At 40.1% G+C, this 14,270-nt stretch overlaps 1 protein-coding gene across 4 annotated transcripts in view; it reads right to left on the bottom strand.

Annotated features, from left to right (window-relative positions):
- Nucleotides 1–14,270, bottom strand: part of M6 (neuronal membrane glycoprotein M6) — a 47,529-nt gene that overhangs the window by 30,790 nt on the left and 2,469 nt on the right. For 2 of the 4 annotated variants that reach the window (XM_022834388.2, XM_022834389.2), the window contains exon 2: nucleotides 866–1,272. In XM_022834388.2, the coding sequence (XP_022690123.1) occupies nucleotides 866–1,007 (142 nt within the window). In that variant the 5' untranslated portion in view covers nucleotides 1,008–1,272. Of the gene's footprint in view, nucleotides 1–865; nucleotides 1,273–1,652; nucleotides 2,647–14,270 lie in introns of those variants that run through there. The other 2 variants (XM_022834391.2, XM_022834390.2) reach the window with 2 other exon arrangements.

Here is a 14,270-nt window from a genome sequence, read left to right as displayed (position 1 = left end):
GGTCATCGTAGCGTTGAGGGAAAAGCTATTTTGCATAGCAGTAAAGGTGACTGCGACAGCGGGTACCAAGATGGCTGATTACCAACCACATTGACATTAGCAATGTCCTTCTTTACAGTCTAGAAAAAAAGTAGTCAAAGCATACTTACAAGCTGCATCTTTACAATGACAACTGAGAAACACCTATTAGTGAGTTACAGTTTGTATGAGATACGTAAAAATGTAATATAGTATGTGTCTAAAGAAGTGACGCAACTTCATAGAGTGACGACAGAGTACGTAACCAAATGAAATAGGCAACTTGGGACAAATATGGTTGACCTACCTAATTTATCCGACATGTACAGAGCGATATCAAATAGACTTTGCGTCAGGTTGTTCTATTTCAAAATCGTCAGGTAGCATACCCTAGCGCGCGGCCTCGATAAGGCTCAATTAGCTGGAGTCTTTCTTAAATACCCGACTATAAATCGTCAGAGTACGTATTGAAATTTTATATGAATTGAAAGGAGTTAACAATTTAATCATATTAGAGGCCATATATATAATGCAGTTTTTGGCCTCTAAACAAGTGTGTGCTTGTTTTGCAGATCGTATTCTTGAAATACAAATTGTCGAAGCCTTCTACCAGCAGATTCTTATCTACATTTTAACTACTACAGCTTGTTAGAACTTTTTCGTAGTCTGTATTCTTCGTCTAGTTATTATTTCAGTTTCTCAAATGTATGTTCTTTTCAATCGCGTAGAAAATCCGTTTGGCAGAAATACATTTGTAGTTCCCTTGCAGGCTTTAGACCCTACACACATTAACATCCTCTCTTAAATCTAGTTCTGCAGAGATGCCCAGGTGTTGTAGAAGACTCACCTTTGTGGGTCTGCTCTTGACCGTTACGAGAGGTTCCGCCGCCGCCGCGCCCACAACATCCCGACGAGCCTGCTTCGGCCATCTGCCCTCTTTCGTCGATCGAAGAATACGAATACGCCCGGTTATTGTTGTTATAGCGCATACTGATTATAGATTAACCGATCGTCCTTGATTTTTCTTTTCTTACGTGATCACCGAGCACTAACTACGCTGTTAGCAGTTAGGCGCCAAAAGACCTTTGAAAAAACTACCAAAAGAACTCAACTATATAACAATTCAGTTAGCCGACTTCAACTGGACAACGCACGAGTCATGACGCCATAGTTTTAAATCGAGATTTCTTCGGGCTAAGATTGAAGCGAGTTTTGGAAGACGGGCCACGGACACAGGGAACACAGTTGCTGCACCTGTAAGGAAACGTTATATATAAAAAGCAATAAAAAAGGTTTAGCTTCAAATTAAATCAATTAAAGTTGGCATAAAAAACAGTAATGGGTCAAACGCTTTATTAATTGGTACCTGAAATAAATATGTAGTATACGACGAAGACTATACGATATGTTGGTGTTTTTGACCGAATAGTCCTAGAATTATTGGCACAGACTGAGAATGTCGCGAGCAATAAAAATGTATACCGAAAAAACCGATATCAAATAAAACGTAAGCGGAAAATCAAGATATCAGGCATATTGTGACAGACTATGATGGCCGAATTAAAAGCCCAGTAATCGAAGTCGTTGAAAAATGGGGCCTTAGTAAAATTCAAGGGACAATTCGCATATCGTACCAAATTTCAGCATCCAGCTTAATTTTATCCTTAGGTCACGATCGTTGTTCCTTATCTTAGCATGTAGATCAATCCATATTTTCAAATAAAAATAGTCTCACAATAGTATCGCGCCTGAAGTTCCCTTCTGTAGATCTCCAAGCACTAGCGTACCATATTAACGACGAGCACAGACCATACGGTTGGGCGTATTGGATGGCTCATTTTAGCTTTCCTCATACATGCGTTTTTAACTAATGACTGCAAAAAAGGACTAACTCCATCGTAAGCGCAGATCGTTCTTTTGCACGGAGTAGCGTATTTAACAGAAGCAGTTCGAGGAGAAAGTTCGCTGAGTGTGTGGTAGCATGGAGCCGTCCGGTGGAGGCAGCCGTCATGATCAGTAGTCCCCGTCGCTGCTGCTGCTGCTGCTGCTTCTGTCGCATCCGCTACACTCTTTATGCGGAGGCCCGCTGGAGCTTACGCCAAAGCAGGGGTTTGTTATGAACAACAGAAACCCCACAAGCGCCATGGCAACGGGTCTCTTTCGAACGCTCGTGATAACCTCTCCAAGTTAACAACATCAGCCAACACATAGCTTGCTAGAAATCCAGCGTAGGCCTCGTAGACGGTTGTTGACGCAGGAGAGCAACTGAGTCTAAATTGATCAGTTCACCGTCAGTGAGATTTATACCTGATCGTATTTAGCAAATATAGGAAGAATACACAGACGTCAAAAATGGTGCACTCTTCTTACTGGAATCTATTTAGTCAGGAAAACATCGCACTAGATAGAATACAAACTGTCGTACCTTGTACATTCAGGTTAAAAAGTTTCCATTTTGGCACACCTTCTCTACTATATAAACATTGAGTCGTTTTTAACCAAGAATGTGGGCTATTTTTTCGTAGCACCATTAGTGTAGAAGGTTTTTAAGCGAACGATTGTGACAACTGATTTTTTACATCCTTCCTTCGATTGAAACTAAATGAACGTTCACTGAGGGAGTTCTGCAAAGACCGGAACGGATGACAAAAAGATTTGGTGACGTTAGATCCGCACTATGGAGAGGACACAGTAGAAGCGTCAATCCAAATCTTTTTCATCTTAGCCAAGTAGTTAAAGATGTATGTAAGCTGACAATGTCATAATGGAAGACGGCGCCTTTTCTGTTCACTAATCTCGGCCAATTTTTTAACGCACTGTTATAGTCTCGTTGTTTGTTGACAGCAGAGATCTAAATCCGTAACGCACGATTTCGTTTTACCCCCTTTAAACCCTTTTTTAACTCAGTCTGTGCTATGCCACATATTACGGAGTACATTTTTCTATTCTTTTTTATTCGCACATTTTTATCGTATATGATACGGTTTTAATCATCCCCTTGAAAAATGGGTCGGTTTCACAGATAGAAACACGATCGAGTCGTTGATCTTTGGCGTCAATTTATGCGCCACCCAAACATCGAACCTCCTTTTGTAGCCAGCTTTCCTGAAATGATCCAAAAGTTGGTTCTTTGGCGATGTCGTGGTTTTGCATGTGTGGGTTCCGCTCTACCTTTGCTACAGTTTGATCAACTGTTCCCGCAAATAGCCGATCCCTATGAGGAGCACCTTTTATACGAATTTTCCAGATCAAAAACGACAGAAGTACTCTTGCGCTATTGCTTCGAATCACTCATATTAGTAGTAAGTCGCGCAATTTTTCTAGGGGCCTAGGCAGTGTTTGTGCCTTCATCGTGATTAAACTGAAAAATTTAACGAATTTTGAAGAAATTCCACTTATCATTAAGACGCTTTATCTTCAGTCTAAATGAAGGCATTCTAATAATTTACGCACGTCTACTATTGTCATCGCGCAGTAAGACGTAATGATGCCAGTAACACGACTTCATAGTATCTGAGATCTTAAAGCCACCTAGTTAGCATAACTATCAGTACTTTTTTTGACAATCTAACATTAAATAAAACCAACTTATGCATTCACTTAGAACGTACGGATAAAGAAAACTGAACGATTTGATTACCTGGAACTTGTCAGAGAAGCTTATCAATAACTTCTGAAGAGCGTAGTCGTAGGATTAGTCGAAAAAAGACACTTTGGTAACCAAAATCGGTTTACAACACGAAACTCTTTCAAATCAAAGACGTACATAAAAACAGAGAATGAAGTTCACGGTAGTTATTTGGTTGAGAACATTGCGTAAGTAGTTATAAAGCACTGATAACTTGGACCCATATAAAAAAAAAAAAAAAAAGAAGAAAGTCTGTGCTGTGTTTGTTGTTATTGCTAATTCAGCCATCACTTTTCTTCCAAGTTATTGTACTGTTCTGATAGACATGGCCCTCTCTGCTGAATATCACCATGGTCATTGCCATTAACAGATCATTGGCACACTGTTAGCAACAAGAGTTACACTAAGAATCATCGCGAAATGAAACGGCCGACAAACCAACAGCGTAGTAATTCGTTACACTCTTAATCTATCAATCAATGCGATAGCGATCGATGGTAAACACAATGTTATTATCTAAATATAGTAAATTAAAAAAATTAAATTTCACTCGAAGCCGCTGGACGCCTGTCGGACAGACAACGCATTGTGAGTAATTCGATGATACGTTATTCCATCGCAAATTGAAGTAAAAATTGTCATAGTTTGCTAAAGGAAAAGCTGATCGTTTTACTATTTGTTTCAACACGACGTAGACATACATCCACAAGCGACTGGCAAACGTCCAGCAAGCGCCAAGGGACACGAAACTTCGTTTGCGACTCCCAAGTGTCATACTTCTACTTGAAAAAAACCTTGCAATATGCACCGTAAGTGCGCATCGATAGTATAAATATGAACTTAGTATTCGGTTCGATAGAAATTATTATACCTTCCTAAATCAACACCTAAAAACGTTATACGAAGGAGCCCGTCTTTCGTTCTGCATTCAAGTGCTAAATCCTCACAGCCTTAAGATACCATGTGTGCTCTAGAGTTTTCTACGAGCGGTCGACATTAAATATAGAAGTCAGAAGTGTTCCACCAGATTCGCGCGCGGAACCTCGTTAGCAAGCAACGAAAAATGATTTAGGCAATAATCGTATGATACACATGATGCTCATAAAAGCCAACTAGCACTTTTACCGAATACGAACCTAGATACCTCACTGGGCGTATGGCTTCACCTCTACTCAGTGAGTATATGTGCGCGATACATAATAACAACGCACATTTGGAACGCTTCTGAGCCATGATCTTATTCATGCACAGAATATGTCACGATCCAGTCACCTTACGAGAATCGAATATATGATATCGAAGGACGACGCTTAATGGATGAGCCTTCAACCACGACTGAGCTCTGTTATTGCCAGCAAATAGTACAATAGTGCACAGGGAGCACAACCCCCGTTTGTTGGGGCGATAGTCTACATTATGGGGTATTACTGCTCCGTCAAGGCCAAAACGATCTGACTTTTTGTCGTCGTGCTTTTGCTGAATACTCGCGTGATTCTGTTGAGATCGATCCACACAACTGGGCGATGACCCAGCTAAGCCCGGTACTATTTCGAGGTCAAATATTATTGTAGAGGGGCTCAACAAGGGAAATAGTGTGGATTGTGAACGTTGAAACTACAGAGGGGGAGAGCTACAACTGCGGCGACACTGTTTGGCTGAAGGGGTTGACGGAATAGTGAAATAAAATCCTATCATACACTCCAACGATCCGATTTGTCAGCTGGCCTCACAATAAGAGATAATTGCAATTTGTATTGCAGGAACAGTCCCGAAACCTAGCAACGATTAGATAAAAGAGCGTATGCTTTTTCTTTAGGCATGTACACCAATGATGGGGGATCCGGATCCGCAATTTAACAGGCACAGACAGCCAACAATGTGATTTTATTGTCCGCAAACAAGGAACGATAATTAGCGGTGATTGGTTGATATGTGCCAAATATCGATTGTTTTTATCAAGTAGAAACCGATCTTGAAAATAACTATAATCACTGAACACAAAGTCGTTGTTTATAGGAGGTGATAGCTGAATTGCATTTAAACTAACATGCGTATATAAACATAGCGCGCTCCAGTTATTCATATAGCTTATATATTTATTTCATCATGTATAATAAAAGAACACTGGAACCCTAATAACAAATGACACATCTTGGCCGGAACGCCGCGACCCCGTTTGGCGCGATGATCTTCAGATTTTACTATTATATGAGTTGGGAAAGTTGGAGGTGCTATAGTCAAAAATAGCTATTGCTTTGTTTCTTTAGCCTTATTTATAACATTAGCTACATATAGAATGATGTACTTGTTTGGCTATTAGATGAGAATCCTGTATTTGACATGTATTTCATATTTCGTGTCCTAATTGTTAACGTTATTAATACAAACCACAGAAACAAAGAATTCTTATCCTTATAGCCATCTAGATTGTGCAATTTACCGTGAAGAACGTAAGAAGAAGAAGAACGTGGCCTCTTTTGTAGTTGTATTTTAATTAATGCTCAAATTCATGTTGAAGTTATTCTTTATTGAGCTATGCCATCTTAGTCGTAACTATGGATACAGGCTCGAGTAGCCACCAATCAACGTTGGCTATCTATATATATATATATCGTATAACGGAAAGGCAACTGTAACTCAGGCTAATTGAGTCTAACTAAAAGAGCAATCATAATTATAGTAAACAGCCTAACATAACAACAAGAAAGGCTCTATTTTTTTTCTTTCTCTGCCCTATCAGGCTACCAGTTGGCTACCGTAATGCAGAAGCGTCCGACTCGCTCGCTTGGTCACCCGCCACATCAGTCGCACGATGGATGTGAACTGCGACAACAATGACGACTACCGCCGTAATTGAAACGTGGAGACCCAACCCAGTTGGGTTGTTGGCTTGCGCGGCGGCAGCAGCAGACAAAGGTAGCTCCTACAGTTAGTTGGTTCGACGCCCGCTTTTCACCGCTAAACCTTATAGAAGGTTAACAACGCATAGCGAAGCCTGATACAATTATATTATAGACATATGTAGAGTTCTACACGGTGTTACTACTGCTCTAGGTAAGGCGTCTGCGAGAGCCTGCGTAGGGTCCGCGTTATGTACGCGGGGTACGACCCCTTTATTGTGCCTAGTACTAATACTATCTCCCGGTTCTACATTAAGACGCTCTATCCCCTTTCGTCATTATTATTATTATTGCCATCACTGACGAGTTAGCTTGTCGTTCTCCGACTGCTCGGCTTTGGTGGGCTGTGGGGCACCCACGCTAGAACGAAGAAGCAAAGCACACTGACACGCCAATGTGAAAGAGTGAAGTTCTAAAGAAGGTAGTCTGAGCCCTGCACTTAATTAAAGCAGCGACTAGTTCCATGCATGACGTCGGAAGCGAATAGATGAAAAAGACCAGAGAATTAGATTATACATAATCAAAGTTGACTGGATTTCCTCAAAGAAATACAATAACGAAGTATTCTTCTCAAACGAAGACGAAGAACGATTTTCGAGAGTTGACAACTTTAGTGGGACTCAAAGCACTTGGAGCTACTGTAAAGATATGTTCATGTTCTATTGCATTTTGATGCCTCATTCGTGGTCGGATCCGATAAACGGACAAAACATTAACTTGCGAGATGTTGCTCAATGAGTGCTATGGCTGAGGTGGAGTCGATGTCAGCCTCAGCCGACCATTGTGTTACTTCGTATTGTCAGACACTTGATCAGTGATCAGGAGTAAAAGGAAGATGGAACGAAACCTTGACAAAGGAATGGAACATAGAAGAATACACCATTCCGGTTTTGCTACGCGACATAGGCCATGACTTCCGGTAACGCGCTATACGATTGCAAGCTAGCGGAAAAAGTTGAAACTATTCAAAAGTAATTTAACACGCAAATCATCATATTATTCATACGGCAGTCATTATGAATTGGCAATAATATACTGATTATAATTTTCGTAAAATAAATGCTTGCGTGTTTTGATGAAATTTTTTCATGTACTATTGTTGTTTTCCATACGGTTGTTGGAGAAATTAAGCATATTGCTGTCTGCCTGCCTGCATTGAAACGTTTTTGCTTTGGAAAGTGAACTAGTCTTAACAATGAGTGGCGAGTGTTTTTGTCTTTGGCGTCTAGGACCCTAATGCCGTCAACGGCAAATGAAACTACACAAAGAAGGATCAGTTCAGCTGCTTTTTCCGATAGGTCGATGATTAGTTTGGCGTCGTTACAACGTTAGTTATTTCTCGTTCGTCGTTTTGGATTTTTTGTCGTCTCACTTGTCTTCGGCGTAAATATGAAACCTCATGAGAACGGAAAATATCACGGACCATGGGAGTCCAGACGATAAACATCAACTTTTCAGTGAGTAGAACAAGATTTACTTATATATAGTTTATTTGAAGCTTTATAGCTTGGCAGCGTTGTCTTCGTTACTGGAAGCCAACCTATTATCTAGCTGAATTTTTCCCGTACAAAAGATAATTAGCTGGTATTCACAAGCCATTAATTGACCTTTTCGTAGAGAAATTCAATACATGCTTGTATCGGCTTTACAAATCATCCAGTACGATGACTCCATCCAGTACGAAATAACTGAGGAGAAATGTTTTTAATTAAAAATTGCTCCACAAGCTTAAAGTTGACCTGTAGAAATTACATGTATTGTGTGACGGTTTTATTGGCCCGGCGTTTAACGCTTAAGAATCTTTTGGCATATACACATAGACTGGATTTGGATGATGATTCGAAATTCACTCATGAATCGCTCACGGATACTGCCAAGTAAAAACGGTGACGTACTTTTAGTAAAAGTTACGTCCTGTATGATTGCCTGGAACCAGGTTGCGCTCATAATCTGATATCTATGGGAAACCTTGGGGGGAAACCTTAGGTTGCCTTGTTACTCACATCCAGATAAGATTAAGAATCAGTCTGAATGAACGTATAAGCAATACCCCTCTCGTGGATACTCTCGCATACTGGATTTAACATATCGCTCTAACCACTCGTGCCCTGCTGGATGGCACCTAATAAAGATTCAACCATGACCTGCAACGGATACCATGGTCAGAAACTACGGCAGCTGTGTCCAGGACCCATATCTGTGTCCCCAGGATAAAACTTAAAGGACCATCCTGGTGATTTCTAATTACTTCTTCTCCAATTGCTGCTGCGATCATTGCCGTAACTGTCGCCGGTGCTAGTGCTAATTACAACACAATGACGTTTATACGTAACTATTTTTATCGAACCGTAGTTTTTCACGTATTTGGTAGTGAAACACGCTAGTAGAGACATAGTCAAAAATGACAGTAACATTGTTGCTCATCAGGGACAGCTTCAGCCTGTACGAACAGTTGACACAATCGTACATAAAATTTTTACGTTTGGGTGATAAATACATGACAAAGCGCGGAGACAAGACAATACCGATCCATAGTACGAATATACCGGCGACAGTGGACCGTTATCCCGAACCAAGATCTGCAGACGTATTTGATACGTGTTGATCGACGAGCTAAAGCTTCATGTTAACGAACACTTGTCTTTGTGGAAGAATTGTCGAATGACAAATTTCCCATGTGTCACTGAGATGCTTTGCCAGTTGTTCCAGCGTTTTAAGTATTAGGGTTGTGCCCATCTGATGATGTTAAATCGAGGATCAAAAGGGTTGACTTGAGAAATAGTCTGCAAACTCTACCTAGAGCTGAACTTTTGAACAGTCGCTGTACAACAGAACGCGAAGACAAGATGACGCAGACCCATTAACCATACGGCCATATAACGATCGTTTGATGCCCCGCGTATTTTTTCTACGTTTAGTTGCTTTGATAATGTCTATATAGCTTCTATGTATTCGGAGTTGTTTTGCTAGTTACCTTATCGATTCAACGTTCGCTTAATTTTATCGTCAGTAATGGATTGCAACAGGCATAAATCGGAGTCTGTCAGCATCTAACAGATGGATTAGTGAAATTCGGTTGAATTTTAAATAAAGCTTAATTGAATATTTCTACAGATGTGCTCATATGATCTTCATCAGATAGTAGTACATGTTCGCTTCATCGCCATTTCCAAATTTGCCAGGTTTCGAATGATAGGTTAGTTGATGTAACGTTTTTGTTCATGAGAGTCTCCCAGCTGATGAGCATGGGTACGTTTGCACTTCTTCTTTATTTTCCGACGGTTTGATGAAGTGATCAGTGACCAGTTCGAGTGCCAGTTGCAAGCCTTGAATATCAGTAGTGCGGATCGGGATTGTATGTGCCGATATTGAGGGTTATTTCAGATCGCCAAATATCGTCCCAATAGACTGTCCACGGGGATCAATCCCCTTCCGTCAATATGAGCCATCAGATTATACATCCAGAGTAAATGCAAGGGCAGTTAGTACTATCAGAATTACTGCGTTGATATTGTGATAAATTTCCTCTAGGCTATATGAATGCAAAGTCTTCCGTGGTATCAGATGGCGTACTTCTATCGGGGAGCAGCGTATATACACACACCAATGTGCAACCGTTTTCTACAATTGATTTAGATAAAAGTTTCATTTCAGATCATTTGACAGGCAGTTAAGCTGTGCAAAAATACAGAGTAACATTACCATACAATTTCTACGATATTCACCTACGCAGCTTAATTATAATTCGTAATAGATTAAATGTGAGGGGCTGTACCACGAGTCGATGACACTCAAATAAAAAAAAAAGCTTTAATTTCCATTAGCATCGTCATGACGTAATCGATACTACAAATTCGATAACGATCAATTACCAGATGAAAAGTCTAGCAGAAGTGGGAGCGGCGCAACCAGCCGCTTCGAATCAGGTATTTCTCATGCTTACCACTGACAGTGTATCTCACTGTAGGTCCTATAACACTATTCTGCCTACGTAATCAGAGTTACAACGTATCAACGTCAGTAAAACTTAAAAGCCTAGTATGTAGTGACCGCGCTAAAACAAGTATTGATCGCAGAATCAGCAGAGAAGCTCACGCTCGATCATAATTACGCACCACCAAAATTACATTACTATTTCCGTGCTATCATCGAGCAGTAATTATGGCCATGTATTATTTTAGCCAGCTTGTAGGCTGGCTATACCATGCTAATATAGAATACCACGCTAACGAGGAGCCCAATGCTGGAATGAGAAAATGTCACGCGGTTGAAACACCGTGATCAGCCCAGGGAGGGGACTTAATGTGCTATTCCCAATAAATAGCCTTCTTCGCACGATGGATTGGCTGGGTTTGCAGCAGACCCTACAGAGATAACAGGGAAAGAGGTGATAGCGTAAGGGCATTGCTCCCGTCGGATCGACCGACCGACCGATTGACGTATGAACAAACAGACGCAGGGAATTTTTAAACGACAGGCTGCTGAGCATAAGCAGCGGAACTCGCACCGCCAGCAGAAAACGGCAACGCCAGAACTACGAGAAGCAGGCGACACTGACGGCAACAGAAACGGACAAATCACTGTAGTTGGAGGTCGACCAAAGCCTAGACGCTGTAAATATAATCAGTATTATTACTGTTGCGTAAGTACCAGTTGTGTTTAATGCGCCTAGTCGATACGAATCATTTGAATCCTGGTGTCTATTATACCAGAATCGTAACAACCGATACCCCCGTAATCAGCATCGAGCATGGGGTTATGATTTCACTATGGTAGTACTGGTACTAGCAGCAATAGAGAAAAGCATGAGTATCTTGGCAGAGGTCAGTCACACAGCAACGTACGCATCCAACACAACGGGATTTAATGAACGAACAAAACTACTATAGAACGGTTGATCATCAACAACTGACCGTTTAAAAGAGACCAGAAAAGTGCGTTCATTATTCGACCTTAGCTGCTATTTCCGCAGGAACGGCATAAACTAGCTCGTTAAATACGATGTATACATGTTTTTATGGGTTAGTCTCTGAAGAAATGCGGAGAAATGCACAATACTATGGTAAAGTCCGTGACAGCTAGCAGCAGCAAGATCATTGTCATTATAAGTAATAGGACGATTAGCGAGATGTAGAAAAAAATTCTCAGTCCTGTTCCTTTTCAAATCGCACCCCGCTTCTGAGCAAACGATTTAACTGATTCATGCCATAATCATAATAATAAAATCATCCAGACCGATGGAATAGCGGACAGAATGTATTAAAAAGACGGCAGTCGGATGGGCTAAAACGCGCGACGACAACACCAACTGCTCGAAATTTGCTAGACGACAATGAAGCAATAGATAGAAGGTGACTTCTATTGTTGTTGTTGGAAAGCTTTGTTGTAACAAAGTGACAGAAAATGTTGAGACAGACACGCAGAGTCATAAACACATCTTGTTTCGTGCTGGGAGTCAGCCGTCTGATGGAGTGCCGAAGGGCAATATCGGACATAAATCTCAAAACATACAGTTTCGCAAGTTGGTACCGCCTTACAAACAATAGATTGGCTAATTAGTACACGAGATAATGATTACTAATCTTACATTATTACTTTGGCTAAAAACATATCAGCTCACTAATATGATACTATGGTGATTGCTGGTGGTAAAATGATGGCTTATGAAAAAGATATGTGAAAGGTCCACATTTGAATCCGGCCTTAGACAATTTTTGACCCTTTAATAAAATAAATGCAATAGGAGGAACTTGACGTAACACTGATCACGTTTGACCTTGATGTGTTAATAATATGGGCGCTCCTTTTTGTTTCCAAGATGGCCGAAGAACCTGTGACGTACGCTTAACTGCCGACATACGGAGACTCTACCCCTACGACAGCCTCGTTAAGGTCACAAACACTCATGGGCTTCACATTAAAGACTCCAGCGATAGAGGCAAGTCTACGATGACCTGGTAAGTTTTCAATGAAACCACGAATAAATCTAGTGAGTGTTTGAACGAATTTCAGAAACCGTGTCAATTATTAGCAAAAATCAGATTGACAGCATGTAAAACTTGTTCGAATGCGTCTAAGGACACATTTTTAATTACAAAGTAGCAAAATCATCGAACGGATACGCAAATGTACAGAAAAAAAGGCACCAAGGTTCAGCTAAAAATGAATATCTTGGTAACTATTTGGCAACATTACCATTGACAGTACATATATTCTCGAATAGGTATTGCTACCTGTGGCATCTATGAAACGTGTTTGTTTCGAGCCATAAAGCTAAAGACAACAGACATATGTGACCACTCAAGTGTTAGGACTGCGTCCTTACGTGTGTATAGGATACACTGTAGGATACAAATGGCTAAACTGCAACGGGTCTTCTCAGTCGGTGATGGGGCTGATGCCCCCTGGAAGACACAAGCACAGTTGTTCACTAAAAACATGGAACGGCAAGAGGGTAATCAAACGTATGTCAGGACGAACAAGTGAAGAGGAGTTATCGTGACATTTCGTTGACATAAGCTAATTATGAATTTCAATTAGATAAAAAAAGATAAAAGGCACGAGTGAAATGGTAAATGCGCAGATAAAGTTAAAAAAAAAAAGACTAATTCAAACACATGTTTGCCTCTCTAATTATGTAAATTTTTATTATAATTGCCGTTAAGTGAGCCAAAGCCGAATACCGGCTCGGTATCTCGGCACATATCAGGATATGTAAGGTATCCGTGTATGCAGCCAAGCTACACTACCGCAGAACCTCATATAATAAAAATAACATAATAACATGCACTCCAAATGCTTTGGATATAGATCTGTGCAAAAAATTATTTCGAGTAGAAAAGTTCTACGTTTTAGATGAATAATCTGGGGATTCGGTTTCGAACAAGTTGTTTTCAATGACCAATAGCCATGATCTTTAATTTATATTATTTAGTAGGTATTATGCCTACTAAATAATATAAATTCTGCCTAGATGTCATTATGACATAGACAATCAATGTATAGATATTTAGCAAATAATGATAAAACTCCGAATTCTAGTACGTTTTATTATTGTTTCAAAGTAAAAAGGTAAAAAGTTTCAAAGTAAAAATAAAAAATTATTGCTCGCTTAAATTTTGTTTGGAAAATGCTGTTTTGTTTGGGTCAGATTAAAATTTATTAAAACAGTGAATATCTTTCTCGAACAGATGAACTTTCTCGGTTAGTGCGCAATGCGCTAAATTTATCATTTTCTCATAATCTATACTAGTTATGTTTTGTAGGTAAAAACTGTTACTGTTTATACACTTGGCCTTCGCAAATTCTTAAAGTGGATTTTTGAATAGGCCATATAAGAACCTTTCTAACGCGATTTTTTTCCTTACAAAAGTATACATAGATCGTATGCTCCTATTACGCTTTGCTGAACCCAGAAATCGAACGTAACAACTCGCGCGAGTCAGACGCACCCCCTTAATATCTTAAACGTGCCGCCCCAGATAACTTCTGCATTTTCCGGCCATATGCTAATCTGTTATCAAAAAAATGAAGGAAAAAAACTTCAGATATATTTCCGAAACTACTTCATTCCGCCAAGTTAAACAATATCGAAATATGTACGACGTTTTCTGTGTATCCAACGATTGTTCGACGACGGACATTTGTGTAGTTCATATTGTAGAACTAGAATTTTTATGTATAAGTAAAAACCTCCTTTGGTTACTAAAAATGGCTATATGAAT

This window comes from Varroa jacobsoni, unplaced genomic scaffold (genome assembly GCF_002532875.2).
Source record: "Varroa jacobsoni isolate VJ856 unplaced genomic scaffold, vjacob_1.0 scaffold_523, whole genome shotgun sequence".
NCBI classification, from domain to species: Eukaryota; Metazoa; Arthropoda; class Arachnida; order Mesostigmata; family Varroidae; genus Varroa; species Varroa jacobsoni.
The sequence above is the reverse complement of the archived record's forward strand: the minus strand, read 5'-3'. Positions and strand labels throughout refer to the sequence as shown.